At 39.1% G+C, this 22,691-nt stretch overlaps 1 protein-coding gene across 4 annotated transcripts in view; it reads right to left on the bottom strand.

The window, feature by feature from the left end:
- Positions 1 to 22,691, bottom strand: part of LOC122999857 (MAM domain-containing glycosylphosphatidylinositol anchor protein 2-like) — a 180,978-nt gene that overhangs the window by 96,979 nt on the left and 61,308 nt on the right. For all 4 annotated transcript variants that reach the window (XM_044377173.1, XM_044377174.1, XM_044377175.1 and 1 more), the window contains exon 3: positions 16,812 to 16,986. In XM_044377173.1, coding sequence (XP_044233108.1) covers positions 16,812 to 16,986 — 175 coding nt within the window. The remainder of the gene's footprint in view (positions 1 to 16,811; positions 16,987 to 22,691) is intronic.

Raw genomic sequence — 22,691 nt, 5'->3', positions numbered from 1 at the left:
GGACCTCACCTTCAAGAGTCTTTTTTTTTAAAAGCCGGAGTCTATAAGCAAATCCTAAAAAAAAGTAGAGCTGCTTCCACATAAATAGGAATCAGTAAAAGGTGAACTTATATTCTGGCTTTGCTCTGTTCAAAGGCATGGCTCTGATGATGTTTGGCTGTGATCTGATTTTAGACATTAAAACTTGATGCTGAAAATGCGTCTCTAACCGGATTAAATGACTATCAAAGGCATCTGTTCATGTAAATATATATTTTTTAAATCATTAGTAGCTGTTTTTTTTTTATAAAAGCATTAAATTAATATAGATAGATATGAAAAAGATTTCTACATTGATGCCTAATGTGTGGGTTTAATGTACTGAAAAAAGAACTAAAATTCCAGACAATATGCAACATCAGTACACTATGTGTAAACACACTATATCAAACATGTCAGCAGCAATAAAACATGATATAGATGGTGTGTAATTTCCGTTTTCTGACTGGTGTGCTTTAATGCATTTCATTTATTTGGGTCAAAAGGTTAATAAGCCATATTGGTGATATATAACACCCATCTCATACTGAGGCCTTTGATGGAATATGTGAATCCAGCATGTAATTTACTGTCAGAACATTTCCTTTCTCTCCATCTCTCAACCCCTTGGCAACAGTGACCTCTATCTCATGGTTACACTCCACAATAACTAGCTCCTGCTAGCTGTATCTATTTGGTGTCAGCTGTTGCTTCATACTAAAGTGTGATTGTGGTGGTGGATGGATGTGTTCGGAGGGTGGGCGAGGGCATGATGCATCTATTTCTGCAATGAGTCCACTCTGATGATGGCGCCTGTGTAACAGAGATATCTCAGTAAACTGAATATCATTCTCCGCGACGTGAGATACGGGTCGGAGCAGCTTCATGTGCCGCGCCGCTCTCGGGATAAAAGGAGGGAGAGGAGAGAAATCCAGGGAGGAGCTCAGTCAGTCAGTGTGTGATAGCTGAATGTGGCAGTGTGACACACATCACTGTGTTGAGAAACAAACAAACAGTGATTGGATGCGTCATACAGTAAGAAAAGTGCATCTCACTGAAGAATTAGAGAGGTGATGCATACATGTATACTGATCCAGCATTAATGGATATTTTAGGATTATTGAGTTTATTATTAAATGATCGATTAGATACACTACGGCAAAGATGCAGAGTACAGTGACGCCCGCACAGATCATCAAGTTGTAGGAACAACAAGACCTTTGAAATCACCCCCATAACCAGATTACTGTGAATAACCAGATTAAGGTATTACTCAGAAGCATTAAAGATATCATGCTTTGTACTAATACTGACCGTGCAACTGCTCGTGCAGAAACACACTCACGCTCATGACAGAGAGGGTACCAAACACATTATATCATATAGCTCATACACTCATAGATAATGATTCCACATGATATACAGGGCTGTATGTAAATTACTTGTTTCAAAGTTTAGCTAAAATGCACTATTTCAAATCATTTTTTCACATGCAGTTCAAACTCTGTTCCTCAAATGTGCTACTATTAAGTATATAAATGTATTTGTTTTTTACCTTTGATGTCTTCAGGAGTCAAATAAGGTAATATGTGACAAACACTGACTAGATTACTGTGAATAACCAGATTATGGTATTAGTTTGAAACATGAAAGATGACATATTTTTCAGTTACTGTTTAACTGTGGGTGAGCCCTTTCTTCCATTTTAAAATACTTATCATAAAAAATACACCTCAGATAAAATTTCTGACCTTGTTTAAACTAATTTACTATTTTCAAGTACTTGAAAATAAGTATATCCTTGTATTTGCGTTAAAACATGTATACATGTTTGTATATAGGAAAGGAGAACGGATCTAATCATATAACTGCTGTTAATATTTATCTATAACAGCCATCGTCTTTGGTGGGTTTTTTTTTATGTCTAATGAAAAACGTAGTGCTGAAAGCAAAAGCAATGAAAGGGAGATAACAATGTGCAAACATCGTCTATGTTTTCACAAGCGTTTGAAAACACACCTAATTAGCTACTTCTGTAATGAAGGTCACTGGCATTTAGCATTTCTATATTAAAAATAGCAAACATTAACAAATGAATTGGTGTTTTTATTCTGGTTGAATCAGCGGAACAATAATGAGTATCTGAATCCTTGTGGTACAATTTCTTTTCTAATGAAATATGCTAGGTTTATTAGGTTAGGTGGCTTTGTGTGTGCGTATGTGTGTTTGTCTCGGGTACAATTCATTACACTGCTCCCCATCCAGACTTTAATATTTGAAGTTTGGAATTGAAATTTAATCAGTGGGTTAGTTGCCAGGGGTCGAAACAACTGTTTTAATACACTATAAAAGGGACAGACCTTTCAGATCGGGGGTTTATAAAGACTACTCTCTGCCAGGAACACAGTGAGGGGTGGGGGGACTTTGGACAAATTGGGTTAAGGTTTGTAAAGGGCAACACACCACCTCTGCCATAGCTGCTGTTTGGCATGCCTCTGTGGTTCTGTGTAACAAGTGCTGAATTATTCATTAAGCGTTGCCACATTCCTCTGTTAACTTGAACTTAAAGTTCTACTGGGGGAGGGGGAAGAGAGCGGCCTTCCTCTCTCTTTCCCTATAAAATCTCCTTAACTCGACTTCCTCGCACACTTATACACACTCTCTATCTCTCTCCAGTCAGCATAAGACATGCATTGAGCATTGAGGCAATGGTAACAAACTCCCTTTTGAGGCCACAATCATCAGGGTTGGTTAAGTGTAATTACTGCCAATTAAAGCAGCAATGCAGAATGGAGTCAATGGGCGATACAGCATGCCACATTGTTGGTAGTGAATGGATATAGGCTATAGTCTTGTTAGTAATGCAAGAAGATAATCTAATGTATAGTAAAGTGGGTCTGTCCCCTCGAGTTATTGAGTGCTAATGAGAAGCAAAAAATGACTTAGATAATACTCAGTATGAGTCCAAAAATGCATTTTGTGTGTTCTATAAACAAACATCCAGAGCTTAAATATAGACTTTTGATTGCTCTTTTTCCCTTGGAGTAAAAAAATATGTAAATAGTTGATGTTTAAGCTCAACGAGAGGATGATGTTTCCCTCTAGCCAGATGAAGTCATCTTGCGTTTAAACTGTTGCTTTAAGAGCTGCAGCCCTCTTAGGACTGCTGCACCTCCATCTTCCTCAGTGACAGTGCTTTTCCAATTATGCTGTCTTTGGAGGAACACTAGGTGTCTGTGGGTGTGTTTAGGAGACCAATGTATGTGTGTGTTGCGTGTGTGTGTGTGTGTGTGTGCACGCGTGTGGACAATGTGTGTGATAAATGGAGGGGCAGACGTCAGCGGCCTCACAGCAGAGCCTGCAACCCCTCACTTCCTCCCAGTGATGGAGATGAGGAAATAATGAGGCTCAGTTCTGCTGTGTGTGTGTGTGTGTGTGTGTGTGTGTGTTTGTGTATGTGTGTGTTGGATGGGTGGGTGGGTGGGGTGGGGTTAGGAGTAATGAATCTCCTCTTCATCCTCTCCCTTAGACAGTGGCGTCTGCCTCAGCCTATCTCCTCTCTCATTCATCTCCCTAGAAAACAAGCGGGCCACAAACCAGGGATCAGCAACAAGAAACCCACCATTAAAACTAGAAGCAAAGCACCAGTGACGTGATGGACTTCTTTTCGGGCTTCATCCTAATGACCTTCTCCTTTGTTCAGATTGGACAAAGAGCAACCAAGGCCGGGAGTTACATCCTGAATGAAGATCTGAAGGCATTTCCTTTAAATAAAAAATGTGACCATGCATGCTTCTGCTAATGCCACTGCCACTCAGTTTTGATATCCATAATAGGAGTGTGAACAGTATACTCATGTAACATTAATCAAGTAACAAGTGTGGTTGTGCATTTTAAAGGCTTGAGAGGAAGGTGTCGAGTGTAGGAGGTGTGTGTGTGTGTGTGTGTGTGTGTGTGTTGGGGGGTAATACATGACTGCAGAGAGTGAAATGGCACTGACTCCAAAAAAATTCCACCTGTTGTGTTCTTGTGTCAAAGAAAATAACAAGAAGATTCATTCATTATTGAGCTACCCTTTTCTTCACAGCAAGCTGGCTTCCAGTTAGCTGATGCTTGTTTAACCGCTGTTGGCTGGTGTACGAGCGCATGAGGATAGTGTCATTAAAGACACGATAAAATTGGCATGTAAAGGTTGTAGAAAACAGTGAATATCAAACAGTGATCTCATCTTGCAATACTGTAGCAGGTGTGAACATCACATCTAACCAATAAAGCCATTACATAATTATGAATAACAATTCTTTCTTTAAAGTGGCTATAATCAGTATGTTTATAATAACAGTGAGTAATGTGGATGGGATTTGATCATAGTGACGAACCCACAGGGAATTATCGCCCGACTCTGCAGTTCCCCTCATCTCTACAGAGCTTTTTTAAGCTTTTTTCAGCCCATTGTTCTGGTTTTACGGCCCGCACATGTTTTGATTCACTCTCCCTGCTCTCACCATCATTGTTTCCATCCGCAGCAGGCATAGTGCAAAATTAACTTTTCTGTCCACCGGCCAAATAGCTAGTGAATGTTCAAATTTTTACAAGCCACTCAATAGATAACCGTTGTTTTTTTGGCTGGTGAGTGAAGCAAATCTACCAGCCACTCACTTGCATATTTTACCAGCATTTGGCTCGTGGCTGGTGCTAATTTTGTGCCCTGGCAGCAGATAATTGTTTTTGTACACTACTTTCCCAGCACCAAACAGCAGACAGACATAGTTAGCAACTAGCTGTTGAACATACAGTAGTGGGTCATTTAGCAGCTAATGAGCCAGATATTTCCTGACCAAAAACAGAGCTAAAAGGAGAGTTAATATTTGACTTACATTCACCAGGTGGACACAAACACAACTTCAATAAATGCTAATGTTGCTCCATATCTGCTGGATGTGTAAATAGTGCTAATAAGTTCACCATATAAACTTAAAAAGTGACAATATTTCAATGTTGCATTTACAGCCACTTAAACTTAAACTTAGCTAAAAAACAGTTATTGCCGGTTTAACTCATATCTCATTGGTTTGCACTTTGGAATTACTCTGTTATGTTCCACTGCAATGTCCTTTTTCAACAGAGAATACATCATTTTAAGTACTTTAATGCATGGCTCTAAGTGTTATGTACGATGTGACATACAATCATTGCAGATTCTCTTTATCTTTCCCATCCTTTCATATCACCCTCTTGAATGTACCACGATCAGCGGAAACACCTTGAAATGTTGTTAATGTTTGAATACTATTTTATTATTTGACTCCTTGGTTTTCTTTGGTAACACCACTCCAACTGAAGCTCTGCATGATGGTTTTTAAACAATATTCTTCAGCTGATTTTTCCCTTGGAGCGTTTCATGACTTAAATCCTCAGATGAGATTTCTTCAAACATCACATCATTCGTAGCTGGTCATTAATGCTTTTCTGCTCAATAAATCAATGTTTTATACATTAGTAGAATGCAAGATCAATATCATCATTTTTCTTTGTGAGTTATACTGTATATATAGATCTTGTGATTATGAATTCGTTGTCCATATCCAGAAATACCGACTAACAGATAGAAAATAACCGGTTGTCAGCACATCATCTGTGGCCTTTCCTCGCCCAGAGAGAAAATATTGAAAAACAAAAAGGGGAGATAAGAATGAAATGCAAGATAATCACATTAGCGTACACAACACAAACACACTGTAGTATTTTTAAGCTTCTGATTGGGAGAAAAAAAAAAAAAAAAGGCAAAAGATGAAGTTGATTCCACTAGTCTGATTAAGGGCCCCACCCCAGAGCAAGTCCTTGAAAGAGTAATGGGCAGTCGTAAACTGGCTTTACCTCCATTAACCACACCAGCAAACATTTACATAATGTACACATAATGCGCTGATTCATTCTGTCCTGATTCAAACAAGGCTCAGATAACTCACCATGGCTGTATCACACCATCCATCACACCAGGTCATTTACATTCAAAAACACTTAAGAGCTGATGCACATATATCTATGTTTACATGTATTATGGGATCTTTTCAGAAGATTGTATGATATGTCAACTCGTATCATAGGATCAGATCATACTGAGTTACTAAGATGGTGTTGTTCAGTCATTTATGGCTCTCATGGTTCTGTTCTACAAGTCATCTAAGGTTTTCTATTTGTATTAACTTTTAAAGTGCATAAAATAACCTCCAAATGAATAGAAAAAGAAATATGAGGATGTTTTTGTCTCACAGTACAAAGACATGTGGGTTATGTGCTCGCTAAATCCCTCCTACGTACAGCAATTGTCTAATTGTACACTGTAACTAGGTACGTCAGGCCTGTCAAGCTTTGGAGAGTGGAGGGTGGTGACTTTCCAAAACCAAACAGATAAGATCAAAAGTGAAAGGAATGGATTAAACACTGAGTTTATCTGCTCTAACATAAGCTGTAAACTTACCATGTCCAAGACCGAGAAGCATTTCATTAACTAACGACATTAGTTGACATAAAAAAAGGCCCATTCATGACTAACATGTCCACTGTAGTATTTCCCAGCTGTGTGGAAGCCAGTCTTGGATGCTATCAGAGTTTAGGCTAACATTAGGAGCTCTGTCACAACCCAGCAACCCCAGCATTATTATAGCATTACATTTGCCAGACACTGCCAGTGTGTCTTCACCCTGAACGCCTTGACTCTCAAAAGACTCTTGTAATGTTAAAAGTGAAAATACTGTTTGAAAATAAGTATGTAAGCTAAGGAGCCAAACAGGATGACCATACTTTTCCTTATATTCATAAGACATAACTAGCTCTAAACTGCATTACAAGGACATTGTTGTTCTCTTATTTCCATGTCTTCTACATGGATTATCATTTTTGCCTTGGCCATGCTGCTAGTCGATAAAGTCAGCCGAAGACACCATTTCATGTAGCTAACGTTAATGTTATTTTGATTAGCTAGGAAGCTACAGATGATAAAATCTGTTAGCGGCAGTTGACATTTCAACCAGCTGATGACAAGCTGCTTTTGTCTTCCTCTGTTGGAAATCAAGGACCCATTGTTTAAAAAATGACCTTGAATTTTGAGTGTTAAAATGTGGGAACAGAAAGGTTGACAGGCGTAGCAACAGTATCTAAGGAGTGGGGGGTGGGGGGCAGGGCTTAAGGAATGGTCAATTAGTGCCAGTAGTTGTGAATGTGTTATCGGGGGTGTACTCAGCTCTTACGCAGTATATAAGCTTCAACGTCCCCTGAAATTGAACAGGGTAAGCAGGTTTAGACGATGGATGGATCATCTGTTTTGTTACAATATTGATGCAAACAGTTGAAATAAAAGCCTTATATGACTAGAAGACGGTCCACCAGCTAACAATTAAATTTCCTTCAATGTGAGTCATAATTCAACCTATTGAACCTGCCTTCAGCACCTGCTATATCCAACTGAACCCACTAATCAATAGGCTCCCCAGAGATCACCAACCCACACACTGCCCTCTGCATATACCCAAATATATTACCTAGTCACTTTAAAGGAGACTCTCCAGGGCATACAAGCACAAAGCACAAATACCAGTAATGAAGAGGTACAGGAGTTAATGCCTCTGTCAAAACTCTATTTTTATTGCCATGTTCCATGTTTCTGCGAGTCAATGTTTTCTCCAAAACCCCCCTGCCTTCTCTTGCTCCGCACACACATTTACTCAGGCACCTTGCAGCAGGGCAGCACGAATTGAACACCTGATGAGATAGGAAGCGCAAGTTATACTGACCGACTGGATAAAGCAAAGCCAGCACGATCGCTAAACAAACACCATCAGCTGCTGTTTGGTCTCTGAGCTCCTTCATGAACTCCATCGATGAAAGGCAAACATGAAGCAGACACACTTCCCCAAGTCGACCTCACACCGCACGCTGCTGCACAGCGTTGCACAGCTGAAGAGGCGTATGCCAAGACAAGTTAAGCCTTTGACATGTGTGTGTGAGTCAGGACCTCACTGGTGGAGAGTGTGTTCATGCATAAGCATGTGCTTGAACCCAATGGGCAGCCTCTATTTTTGTTTCGTCTTGCACACATGAGCACACAAAGAAATGGACACACATTCACACGTCTCAAAATCTAGATGAACGCCGCTGTTGCCAAAAAAACATGATTCAAGCTCAAGCTCTGCTCCATGTGCCGGCAAACACACACAAACACACACTGTCCTCATTAAAATTCTCTGGCTTCTGCACTAGCAGTGTGGAGTGAGACTTGTGTAAGTCCCTCCACAGATAACACACAGAAAGCAGGCTATTGTCTCATTCTAATCCTTCTTTTAAAGGAACGCAGTGAGAACTATCAGGAAGGAGTGAAGATGTGTGTGAAATCGTCACTTAAATGATATCTACCATCCAGTGGGTTGTTTCTCACAATATATGCCCCACCTGATTCTTACCATTTCACAGCCACTGACAAATTGGCACCAGCTGACTAGGCAGACAACATTAATATCATCTGCCTGACATTAGCATACAGTACGGACAAATAGTACAAAGTGCTTTTTCTTTTCTCTTGGAAACTTGGCTCTATATTTTCTTCTTCTCCGCACTGCATCTCTGTGTTCTCAATTTATTCAGTGTTGCTGGGCTTGTTCAGACCGCTTTAAAGTGAGTTTTAAAGTAGTCCTTTATCAAACCCTGTACAGTAAATGCTGACCTGGACTGAATAGGTTTAAGGCACTGCAATTTGCCTTCCATTCCTCCATCAGCTGAAATCGCTCTCAGTCCACTTGACAAACTGTGTGTTTGGACGCCAATAATTGATTTGAAGATTGCATTGATTATCACTAAGATGTGGAGCTATGTGTATGTGTGTATTAAGACATAAGATTAATATTACAGTTGCAACTAACGATTATTTTTTTATTATCAATTAACCTTTCATTTCTTTTGTCAACAAAATTATTTGAATGAATTGAACTTTTAGTCTTCAAAATGTTAGATGTTGCTTGTTTTGTACAATCAACAGTGCATTATGATATTCAGTGTGATATTCCATCTGTAATTATATGAAGCATGGAAAAGCTGCAAATCCTCACATTTGCGAAGACGGAAGCAGCAAAGGCTTGTTTTAATTAATCTTATCAGAATTGTTGTTGATTAATAGCCTAACTAGTCAACTAATCATTTCAGCTTTAATGATCAGAATCACATCAATAGTATGTGTTTTGAAAAATGCTAATTATTGGCATAAATAATAGGTTTGAAACATTGTATACATCAATTAACAATGTATTGTAAATGAGAATATCCCATGCCTGTAAACTCCTTGCTAACAGTTTGATGTCAGTGGTTCACGTCAGCCGACATTTTCCTCTGCTCGCCTCCTCGCCAGATCTCCCTTAGATATATTGTGCTGGCGATGGTCTGAGAACTATCTGAGCCCGCAATAAGCTGCCCCTGCAGAACTCTTAAGCCCTCCTCGATCAGTCACTCAGTGAAACATTAGATGCTGCAGCAAAATTAATGCAGCTGAAATTAAATGAAAACACCGAAAAGAGTACCCTGTAGGAAAAAGAAGAGAGCATCTTAAACTTAAAATCGATCAGTGTAGGAGTTGGGCAAGGTTCTTTATTAACTTTGCAGAGGACCTTCCCCACAGACCTAACTGCGGGAAATACAACTGAGGTGTCAGCAGGTATAAAATGTGCTTAGATGGACTTCTGAGCTTTGTAAATGTGTTAGCTTTGAGCTGGCTATATAGCTAATATCAGCTCCTCTGGGCTGGACGGGTCAGTTATTACCATTAATTATCTCTTCCTGTTTTCATCTGCTGCACACAGTCAACTCTGAGAACAGAAAACTATCTCTGTATCTCTAGTCTTTCTTCTTTCTTTCATTTAATTTCATTGAAAGCGAGTCATGCAGGCTGTGGCTGCCTTTATGAAGAAGGGTTTGGCAAAGCACACTTTGATATAATAAAGACGAATATATGAATAAGATCTCTAGTGTTTATCCTGAAAATTGAAAACAAGAACCTTGATTCCAGGAAGCAGAAGCAAATAAATAGTCTCAAAAGAAAAAAAAACAAGGAAGAGACTATAGAAAGATCATTCAGGTTTTATGCCTTTTAACACAAAACATGTTATGTACAGTAGAGTTAATATCTCCCCTTTGCGGTCCATTCAAATTGCCAGTGTTGTTTCTTGGATGTAAACAGAGTGGTATGAACAGAGACAAGAAAGCTACATCTGAAAGAGACAGCAGACATAATTCAAGGTGTTGTTGTTAGGAGGTTCAGCTCCAGAACACCAATTTCAATACTAATTAAAAATCATAGCTGCAAACCACTAAAAATAGCATGTACTGCAGAGGCCCATCAACTAAATTCACCCACAGGGGACAGTTATAACATTGCTCAGGAGGAATGATATGCTTCTGCTGGATGTGCAACACAACACAATGCTAGCTAATGAAGTACACACATACTGTGTTGCAAGGCCAAATGCAAGGACATCAACAGGCTAACAATTTGAAATGCTACTGTGTAAAAAAAAAAAAAAAAAATCTGCACAATAGTGATCTTGATTTTTTTTATTTTTTAAGTTTGAAGGTTCATCTTTTTTTTTTTTTACCTGCTTTCACTATCTCCCCTCTGTCGGTGCATTTGCACAGGGGAAACAAAAGATAGGTTGCTGATTGATTATATTACTACTGGTGCAGTGTCTGTTTAAAAAATGCCTGTTTGGAATGGGCAGACTGCTTGGCCTCCAGTATTGCTGCTAAAACACATATAAAAGTTAATACTGTTGATGTAAGGTGTCGATGAGTACCAACAACATGAAAGAAACTAATTATACACAGATGTTAAGTACTGTAATGGTGAATCTTTCCTCATTTCAAGTATAATGAGGGCTGCATTTAAAAATAAAGTACATAACAGAGAGCTTTTGAATGAATGTGCATCCTATTATAAAGTGGATCAATCATATTGGGCTCTTAGATTGTTTGTTTTCTGTGGCTTCAGTTTGTATCATTTGAGTGGATATATTTGCTCAAAAGATTTGAGCTTATATGAGACATACTGGTTTTGATCTGCCTGTGGGAAGTAGCCTAAGAGTCTGTCCATTCTTGATTAAAAGCTGTGTTTTCGCTTTCTACTTTTCATTTTTCAGAGCACGTCATGTGAAAAAACTTTTCTCACGCTGAGCTGATATTAAAAGATGATGTGAAAACACTGCAGACCACTGATTGGTCAGTCATTCATCTCATTCAAGGGCTTTCTGTTTCAGAGAAAGCTTTCCACTGCTCTCTCTCCTCGATCCGCCTCTCTCTCTGTCTTTTCAATTCAATGGGCTTTATTGGCATGAAAGTTTCCAGAACAATGTTAATATTTATATTAATTATGTATATACAATATGTCCTATGCATGTATTTGTGTGTGTGTGTTTGTGCGTGTGCATGTCATTCACTGTCCCTCAGGTTGTGGCATGTTGATACATATTGGGCAGCAAAATATGCCTTGTCTCCTCCTCCTAGGACTAGGCCTATTTTTTATTTTGAGAGGCCATTTAGCTCTTTGATATCTGAAATTACAGAGTTGAACTTGTTAAAGTAAATGTCCCTTATTTCATTGAATCGTTTATATTGTAGGAAGAAGTAGTAGTCTATTAGTCCCTCTCTCTCTTTCTCTCTCGTGCGTGTGTGCTCCTCAGCTGCTGTGCTTGAAACACAGCATTCACACATGAGGAAAAAACGACACAGATTTGTCCTGTTGTTCTTTGTATTTACTGCTGCATTAATTGGATGTAATAAATTAATGAAAAGGAGAGATGCAGAGGAGGAAAATGAAACAGGAACTAAGGGTGTCTGTCTCAACAATAAATCATCTGTTGAGTGCTTGATGGTTGTTTGTTATGCTTTAGAACATAACCGCCGTGAAACAATCAGAAAATAACAAATTTCTGTCATTCACAGGCTTTCTTGCTCTCAGAGAAAGCTTCCCACCGCTGTCTCTCCTCACTGTCTCTCCAGCCTGTCTCTTTGTCACTCACTCGCACTATCAGCTCGCTCGCCCTCTCTCTCTTTTCCTCTTGTCTTTTTTAAAATGACTAACTTTCAACGTTATCAAACGAAGACAGATGTCCTCCCCTTGTCTCTCTCGTGGCAGGGTTGTACAGCTCTGATCTCCACTTGTGCTCATGATCATGACATGCAGTCACAGAGCCCAGAAGCCCCACCCGACTGCTGCAGAGCGGAGCGGCTCGCTGATCGCTTGTTATTCAAAGTTTATTAATATTGATTATGTCATGTGTCCAAATTTGACACTGCACTTCCTTGGGTCCCCAGCAATGCACCTGCCAAGTATGAAGTAGATTGGATTAAGTGTTCCTGAGAAATGTGAAGGACACACATACATACATATGTACACTCACCAGCCATTTCATTAGGAACACCTGTGTAATCTAATGTAATCCAACACAACAGCTCTGCCATAAATTCTACTTTTATGAAGTTAATACATTTTCAGTTTTTGTTGACACTGTCAGAAAGGTTATAATTCTACTTTATGTTTATCATTGAGGTTGTAGTGGGTGGTACTGGTGTACTGGAGTGAATTATTTTGAAAGGTGTTCCTAATATTTGCCCACCTCATGTATGTTAATGGTGCGGACAGTGGTACACTCACACCAATACCAGTCAAAAGTTTGGACACACCTACTCATTCAAGGTTTTTTTTTCATGAGGTAGTCACCTAATAGTTTTCAATTAACAGGAGTGACTTCTCAAAAGTTAATTGGTGGAATTTCTTGCCCTCTTTGAGACCATCAGTCGTGTTGTGCCTATTCCGCTATTGTAGTAATCCATATTATGGCAATAACCAGTCTAACTAAGTAAAGAGAAACAGCAGTCCATCATTACTTTGACATGAAGGTCAGTCTATCTGGAACATTTCAACAACTTTAAACGTTTCTTTCAAATGCAGTCTCAAAAACCATCAAACACTATGATTAAACTGGCTCTCATGAGGACCGCCCCAGGAAAGGAGAGAGTTACCTCTGCTGCAGGGGATAAGTTCATTAGAGTTACCAGCCTCAGAAATCACCAATTAACGGCACCTCAGATTGGAGCCCACATCAATGCTTCCCAGAGTTCAAGTAGCAGACACAGCAGACACATCTCAATAGCAACTGTTTAGAGGAGACTGTGTGAATCAGGCCTTCATAGTCGAATTGCTGCAAAGAAACCACAACTACGGGAGACCAATAAGAAGAAAATAATTACTAGGAAATATGTTCTTTGGTCTGACAACTCCAGATTTGAGATTTTTGGTTCCAACCACTGTGTCTTCATGAGATGTGGAGAGGGTGAACGGATGGTATCTGTATGTGTGGTTCCCACCATGAAGCATGGAGGAGGAGGTGTGCTGCTTTGCTGGTGGCACTGTTGGAGATTTACTGAGAAGACATGCCATCCCATCTGATTTGCGCTTAGTGGGATCATCATTGGTTTTCCAGTGATCCAAAACACACCTCCGGGCTCTGTAAGGGCTATTTGACCAAGAAGGAGCATGACGGAGTGCTGCATCAAATGACCCGGACTCCACAATCACTCGACCCGATGGGATGGTTCAGTATGAATTGGACTGTAAAGTGAAGAAAAAGCAGCCAACAATTGCTCAGCATATGAGGGAACTCATATGCTGAGAACTCACCATTACAGGTGACTACCTCATGAAGCTGGTTAAGATAGTGCCAGTAGCGTTGCAAAGTTGTCATCAAAGCAAAAGGTGGTTACTTTGAAGTATCGAACATATTTAGTTTTTTACATACACTTTTTTTGTTTTATTTACATGAGTCCATGTGTAGCTTTGATGTCTTCAGTATTGTTCTACAATGTAAAAAAGTGAAAATAAAGAAAAACCCTTGAATGAGTAGGTGTGGCTAAACTTGGCTGGCACTATATATATGAACAGCTGGTGAGCCAACCCACTTGAATTTTTTATGCTTATCTATTGATCATATATTATGCTATGCTTGTTATTAGCAATTCTTTATTTTATTGTTGATACCATTATTAGTTATACTAATATGATTTATCTATTCTTGTCTTTCTATTTATTTCTGAATGTTTGTGCCAATGTATTTTTTTTTCTTTCTTTGATACAGTTCAATTTTTTATGTTATTGGGTTTGGGATTTGCTTTTCCCTTTTTGGTGAGATCAGGCCCAGCACAATTCTTTTCTTCACTCCTTTAATGGATTATTTTTTATTTTTTGTGTCTTGTTATTTGTGCAAATAAATAAGCTAAAACTAGTATACTGTTATTGTTATATTGTTTTTAGTGTATATTGTGTGTATGTGTGTATATTATGTGCTATATCAAAGTATTCTTTTCCATTTCTATTATATACATACAGTACTTAAAAGTGTGTCCAAACTTTTGACTGGGTCTGTATATTTCATAGTGTATTATTACTGTATATATGTGCAGTATATTTATTATACACATATAATAAATATACTGCACATATATATAACACTACATACTTACATAATAAGACATATACTATATCTATTATATTATTGTGTATAATGTATTTTTTATTCATACTTCATTCATACTTGAATTTCACCCCAGAGATCAATAGTCTTAACCTTTCTTATTTATGATGCCTCGGATACACAAATTGCAAAGTTATTAAATGGAATCGTCCTCATCTGAGAGCATAAAATGGAACTTCATCATTCACCAAACACACAATCATTACCTTGTCTTTAACAGTGTGAAAAACCGTGACCTCAAAAGGCCAGATGATGAAGCTCACCGAGGAACCACGCTCTCTGATTATCCTCAGGTCTGTCTCCTGTGTATTATCTGGCTTCATTTCCATGTCTGCTCTTCCAGCCTTTTAGTGCAGCCAAGGAGAAATGGTGCACAGAGGCGACGAGGTTCCTACTGTCAGCTGCTGAGAAGCATTCAGCCCTGCTCTCCTGCTCAAGTAAGGCCTTCCACAAGCTTTCTAAACAAGTTTCAATTCCGCAACCTCTGCCCGTGTCAGTCCAAATAAACAGTTACAAGGATGTGGCTCACACACCACGGGGCAAGAATAAGACAGAGGCCCGGAGAAGGAAATATGGGGAGAAAGAGATAGATAAGGGAATGGGGCTGCCCTGCCTCACACATACAGAGATGGTGTGACAAACTGACAAGGGAGATTGACAAATTGCAGAGGTTTTAGACCTCAAGATGAGGAGAGGAGATGAGAGAGGAGAAGAGTAATATTACTTATACATCGAGCAGACAGGGGCCAGGGTGGCACCACTCATAAATGCATCAAATGAATACAGGTTTTACTGTGAGGGTGTCATGGATTGGAAAGGGCCTAAGTGCTTCTTATTTAGTGCAAAAATGTTCTGCTCCACTACCTCTGTCTTTCCTCTGCGACTGAAAATTGGATGTTTGGCAACAAATTAAGGCCAGACAGGTCATCAATTTTCAAAGATACAGCAATCTTTTACTTTGCAGCTTGGCTTAAAAGAGGGATTGAGTGAGTGCTACTGAGGGAGCACAAACTGAAGCCGTGGTGAAAAATTAAGGAGGTAGCTTAGAGATCTTTCAAAGGCACCAGAGATGTGATTGCATCTCAGGAGAATTTCTTGAAGCTGAAACAGTGAGCCGAAAGATAAGCAAAATCTACCCTTAATACAGCTGATTATAATACACCTACATACTGTATATCTCATTGGATATACTGTAGACTCCTACTTTAGCTGCGTCTGCACAAACAGGCAGAAGGAGGTGGGCCGGAGGTTGTCTGAGGGTCTAGTTGTGATGAAGGGGCGGTGACTCATCTGTCTCGCCACTCATCGACCACTCAAGAGGTGAAATAGGACAATCAATGTCAAATCAATAAAAACAATAATACTAAATCACCATTTTCTTTGATGAATGCTAATGAACCTTCTCGGCTCGTCGCACAGATACTTTAAAAATAGAGAGGTTGCACTTACAGTCGATGTCTATGTCAGGATAATAAAAGTGTTTTAGCTTAATTAACATTCTCAGGAGAGCACAGGGTTCTCTTTGGATGCACTGCCTCCAAAAAACTACATTTTCATTTAAAGCAGAAATATGGAACATTGCTATATTGGGCTGTAAGGTTTCATGTTGTTATCAGCACTAATCATCTGTACAGCACTGTCTGCATTTACAGTTTCTCCAAAATGTTCTTTTTTCAAGAATAAGAAACATTTTGGGTAAATTAAGAAATAATATTGTAGGATATAACATGTTTTTTTGAGGACTTAGAATTGATGCACTGTCATACTAAGCTGCTAAGAGAGTGACTTTGTTGCATAATTAGATCTGTGAACAGAAAACTTCTCAGGGTCATTGCTGGCTGCGATCTGTCCTAGCAGAGAATTAGTCAGAAGACAAAGTGACACAATTGCCAGTCCTTAGCAGGGTGACACAGATACAGACTCTGATAATCACACCTTTGGGCAATTTACCATTTTCTCACTTGAATGTCTTTGTAAACCAAGAAGAAACAAATAATAGGAGAGGCCAATAATTTAAACTCCACACAGAGAGGACCAACACAAAGAACAGCTCGGCTATGACCTTATTGCTGTCATGCAACAACTCTTTTATGCTCAGTAAATATTGAGTAAATTTGGTAAGTGACAGGATAAATATGAATCATCCTGACAGCAATGCTTGTCATCATGATATTTACGAATTACAAGTATCATCATGTCCAATTTTCAGCCTAGCGTGACACTTACAGTAGACGTCCACTCTGATGGACTTGATGGCAGGGGAGCCGAGGCCGTTCTCAGCCTTGCAGTAGTAGCGACCTCCCTGGGTCCTCTGAATCTTTGCGATGTGCAACGTCTCGTTGAACACGCTGGAGTCCTGGAAGCGATCTGACACGCTTCCAGCTGTCTTGGTCCATCGGATCTGGGGAGACAAAGGGTAAAAATCACAAATTACTTTCAAGTCCAGTTTAAATCTTCTGTTCTAGTATGCAACAGACCAAGGAGACAAACACAGCTTTGAGTAGGACATAGATATCAAGATGATACCATAAATTCTCAAAAAAACTCAGATAATTGCAGTGGGCGTGGCCAGCAAAAACACATAAAGGCCAGGTAAAATACAATCATAGGGGTGGAGTTACCTTTATCTAATAGCTCATGCAGTGAATACAGGATAGTGTAGTATATTTTCACTAAACTAATGTATCAACACAACAACAACATAGTCATGTCATACTCAATCTGCTGCTCTGAGTTTTGAATGGAAATTCTGTTTTCATTCACTAATTATTTCCAATTGCTTTAATTTTTCATTTTCTTTCGATCGCAGTTAAGCTACAGTCAATGAAACTCAACATTTTTGACATTGAAAAACCTACCAGAAAAGGGCAGAAAGTACATTAACTCTAATAGTCAACTACATTTCATAGAAAAATATTGTACTTTTTTTTAACCACACTTCATTTATCTGAAATCTTACTAATTACTTTTCAGATGAATATTTTACATACAAATCATAAGATGAATATGAAATATGATGCATTTTTATAGATTAAAATGCCCAACACACAATATACAAAGTAGTTCAAATTATTCTCGCCTCAACCCTTTAGATGTTGCTTACATATTATATTCATACATTCGTAATTATAATCCAATATATAACACTACAATAGCAGCCATTTTGCTCACTAATGATTTATTTTACTTTTAATAGATCTGCACTTGTAGTAGTAAGTAAAGTAAAATAATTATTTTATCTTTTTTGAAGTAAAGTTTTTAATGTGGGACCTTCACATTGTGGTATTGCTATTTTTACTTTAGTTAAAGATCTCAAAAGTTGTTCCACCACTGCAAAAGCGAGGGATTATGCTCTTTGAAAAAGGCCTCTTAAAACACCATCTGGAGGTGACTGGAAATAACTAGTGAATGGAATCAGCATCAGTGTCAGATAAAAGAAACTCAGAGCGAATTATTTTATTAAGACAAGAGGTAATTGTGAAGAAAGTGTTGAGTTAACAGCAAACAGCATCAATGAAAACGGCTGATTATGCATATACTATACAGTCTGGTGCTTTTGAAAATGTAAATTTATGTAAATGTGAATGTAAAGGCAAGGTCCAGTCCTGTTTTAAAATAAAACTGTTCTGTTGTGAAGGATAACTTGACAGCTAAAAATCTTCCTCTAACTTCCTTCTGTTCCACACAAGACTGACCTCAGTGTGGCCTTCTCAGCATGAGTACCTTTCACTAACTGATGAGACCCAGTTAGCCCGTGGCATTGAGGTGTAATGAAAGGTGAAATAGTGTTACTCTTCAACATGAGGTTGTAATTGACTCTCCATCATCTCCCTCTCCTGTCCTCATTAAAGCATACGGCATGAACAGGTACTGTGACAACTCTGGCCTGGGGGCCACACAGCCAGAACCACGGAGCATAAAGCGCCATTCAATCCCTCATCCTAAGTAAGCCACAGATGGACTGGCTTTGCCTGCAGAGCCTCATATATCTCTGCCTAGGCAGGGGGAGGCTGTGAATTAGAATCCAATATCTCTACACTGTATGGTGATAGCATCATCTTTGGATACTGATAACATCCCATTTTACAGAGATAGCATCCGATGGAACAGGGATATCACTGCATGGAGGGATGGGGATTGGGTGCTATCTTTAGAGATTGCTGCTGTGCTGCTGTCGCCGTGGGGTTTTAACCATGGCGACTCCAGCTCGAGGTTACAACAGCTTGAAGTTTGGTCATTTCCCAAAGAGACGGGAGAAAAAGGAAATGAAAGGGTGGGTGGCCCAAAACCAGATAATGGTGGCCTATTCCAGAGGCTTTTTGTGGAGCTTGGGGCGAGAGGATGACAAGGAGAGGAATTCACATGCAGAGAAAGTTGAAGTTTATCAGAGGACTTGCAGATTCTCTGTCTTGCTTGGGGTGCTGCTGTTCAGAGTGGCAGAAATAAATTAGCTACCCTGAAACTCAAAGACAGTGTGTGTGTTGTATTTCTCCCTTTCATCGACCTCTTTCTCTGAAGTCTGTAGCCAGACTGTGCTTCTGTCCCCTCCCTTTATACAACCTTTAAGTGGATATATTACCATTAAAAATAAATGTCTCTAAATGAACACACTGCGCAGAAAAGGCTTCATTTGGCCTGTTTCAAATGCATCAAGAGACATTCAGAGAAAGAACTCCATAAGTCAGCAACTGATCGATGCTAAAGCCTTACTGTTAGAAAATCTGGGGCCTTATTATAACACTTAGGGACACCGCGAGTTCAGCAAAACAGGCCCTAAAGTTAAATAAGTTATGAGCATATATTAGACAGGGCAAAGTTTTTGAATTCTGTGTCACTCTCCTACAGTGCTCTGGATCCCCTCATGCAAATACAAAGGAAGCTGGCTTATGGCGACCTCAGCAGAATTCAATATTCTCCCAGCTTATACCCCCAGTCATTTCCTTTGCCTTTTGTGTAAAGAGCTTTAAGTTTTAGGAAAGTGCAGTATCAATAAGTGCATTGTTAGAGTGATACTAAGAAGTGGGTATTCAAATAACTCTTCATATTTTTCAAAAGGAAAGTGCTCCTGTTTGTTTCGCGGGGCAGCAGAACACATTATTGGTGAGCTTTCAACTCTCTAACTGTACCCTCAAGCTATTTTTCATTCCTCCGCTCCTCTGACTAGCTACATTGGAGCACCTCTAGCCACAGGGGGAGTCCTGAAGTATGCCTGGTGAGAACAGTTTGACCCTCTTCACTCTCCTTAGTGCAATGCAAATACTCTTGATCTGAGAGGAGCTGGCGGATTTGAGCAATATGATAATTGCTCTTCCTAGCCCACTGACAGCCTGGCTACGTTTTTTTGGCTATTTTTGCTGCTCCTTTTCCTTTTTCTGCTGTAACTCATACAGTGCCTGGATGTACACGCCAGGGAATAAGTCAAATTGCCCAAGATGTACCATTATGGCAGAAATAAATTATTCCTCTCTCTGCCTTGTGAATGCGTGCTTGTATTATTACCATGAAATGAAAATGTGGTCTAGTTTTCATGTTTCACCTTCCATAGTATGAAAAACAGAGTTGGACATTCACATTTCACATATTCTCTTAAAAAAAGCATCAAAAGCATGACAGCATTTACTTCCGCGACGGAAAAGCAAAGTCAACACAGTGATAATGCCATTCCCTCTTAAATCAGACATCCCAATAGAAAGATCAACATTTGCTTACAAGGAAAGCAAAAGCTCGTCTATATTAGTATCAGACTGAAAATCCCAGCAGTGTTTGAGACCACACATGCTGCGATGTCACGGCAAGAGCTAATTAAAATGCGCCCAGTGTCTGTTGTTATGCAGGGATCATATGCTGGAGCACGCGTCCTCGGTGAATCTCCCATAATGCCTGCTGTGACGTTTCCCTCTCCTAACTACAGACTGGTTTCTAATTGCTTGCCATCTTTTCTTTTAGGCACTGATGGTGGTCTGTGCCGCTCAGTGGTGCAGCCAAGTGTGGCTGAGCATGACAATCAAGCGATCAGAAGAAGCAACAGGGGGTCCAACTCAAAAATTGTGAGTGCACAGACTCTACAGGTCTATATTAGAATTTACCGGCCCTCATAGAAACTGGATGACCATTGAAACACTCCGCAGAAAAGTCTTTGATATTAAAATTACAAAATTCCCCACGTTTCTACTTATAAACAGTAATAGAGTCAAATGAAATGCAGTTTGAATGCTGCTGTTAATCTAATTTTGAAGACAACTAGGGGTAAAGGACTTGAAGTCTTGGATAGGGTGTAGGTCAAGGGAAAACTGTACCCTTTGTGATAGTTTGTAAGGCAAACAGTGATAAGATAAAAGGTTAAATCATGTTCAAAAAAGCACCATCTGCTAAAGACACCAGCACTGTAGGGCTAAATGTCATGGAAACATCCAAAACAGATCGTATACTCCTATCGGTCTATATAAAGTGAAATGTCTCAGGGCCTGAGGTCAGCTTATTTGTACTTGGTGACCTGTGACACTATGAGTTGAAACTGGCTGGCCAATAATTGAAACAAAAAAAAAGATGTTTGCAATGTGGTGTTGCTGGCTATTGGAGCCAATGAGTGTGGTTTAAGTCTTTGATATTGAAATTACAAAATACCCCACGTTTCTACTTATAAATAGTAATAAGAGTCAAATAAAATGTAGTTTGAATGCTGCTGTTAATCTAATTTTGAAGACAACTAGGGGTAAATGACTTGAAGTCTTGGATAGGGTGTAGTTCAAGGGAAAACTGTACCCTTTGTGATAGTTTGTAAGGCAAACAGTGAAAAGATAGAAGGTTAAATCATGTTCAAAAAAGCACCATCTGCTAAAGACACCAGCACTGTAGGGCTAAATGTCATGGGAACATCCAAAACAGATCGCATACTCCTATTGGTCTGTATAAAGTGAAATGTCCCAGGGCCTGAGGTCAGCTTATTTGTACTTGGTGACCTGTGACACTATGAGTTGAATCTGGCTGGCCAATAATTGAAACAAAAAAAAAGATGTTTGCAATGTGGTGTTACTGGCTATTGGAGCCTGGTACTCAAACAGTGTAGTGTGGACATAATGGAAGGAGGCCAGGGCAGGGAGACGGAGGGCAGATGGCTTCAGAACAGTAACCATGAAAGTATGAACAGATAAAGCTGTATATACAGTATTTGGTGTTCTGATATAAAATGAAGGCAAGAAACAAAGAGAAAGAAATACAGATATTGTATGTGATAGCGGTAGGGCTGAAACTCATAATCTTGTTCTGTATCTATTAATCTATTAATTAACTTTTATCTTAAAAACAAATTCCAAAATGTCAAGAAACAGTGAATAATGCTCCTCACAAGTTCTCAGACCTCAAACTGACATCTTCCAATTAATTTAATTGTTCAACTATCAGTGTAAAATTCACATTTACAATAATATAAAACAGAGAAAAAACAGCAAATCACATTTTTGAAGCTGGAGCCAGTTCATGTTTGGAATTTTTGCTTAATAAATGAGTCAATTATCAAAATTGTATTCAACTAACTTCACATACATGGACTAAGTGATTATTCAGCTAATTGTTAATTGCTAATTGGCACCAGATATGGAGAGAGAATGGACATGTTGGTCTTTTATAAAAAAACATGGAGAAGAGGGAGAAGCACTTTCATCAACTAAGATCTTTTAAAAAGATTTTGTGAATCATATCCTTTTCATCAGAGAGCCAATGCATGGATGCAGAGCCAAAGAGAGAGTGAGAAAAAAGGGAATAGGTTTATGAGTCTTTATATTTGATAGGGGCAGGGCTGCAACAAATCATTATTTCAATCACTGTCACTTAATCTATCAGTTTGTTTTCCACTTAATTAATCCTTTAATCCCATCAGGCTCAGCTGTACTTTGTGTTGAGTGCTAATTAGCAAATATTAGCATGCTAACATGCTAAAATAAGACGGTAAACATTACACCTACTGAAAATCAACACACTAGGGTTGTCATTGCGAGCGTGTTAGCATGCTGATGTTAGCATTTAGCTCAAAGCCTCACAGAGCTGCTAGCATGACTGCAGACTCAATTAATTATGAAAATGTTGATCGATAATCAAAATTGTTGTTGC

This window comes from Thunnus albacares, chromosome 16 (genome assembly GCF_914725855.1).
Source record: "Thunnus albacares chromosome 16, fThuAlb1.1, whole genome shotgun sequence".
In the NCBI taxonomy this organism is placed as follows: domain Eukaryota; kingdom Metazoa; phylum Chordata; class Actinopteri; order Scombriformes; family Scombridae; genus Thunnus; species Thunnus albacares.
The sequence above is the reverse complement of the archived record's forward strand: the minus strand, read 5'-3'. Positions and strand labels throughout refer to the sequence as shown.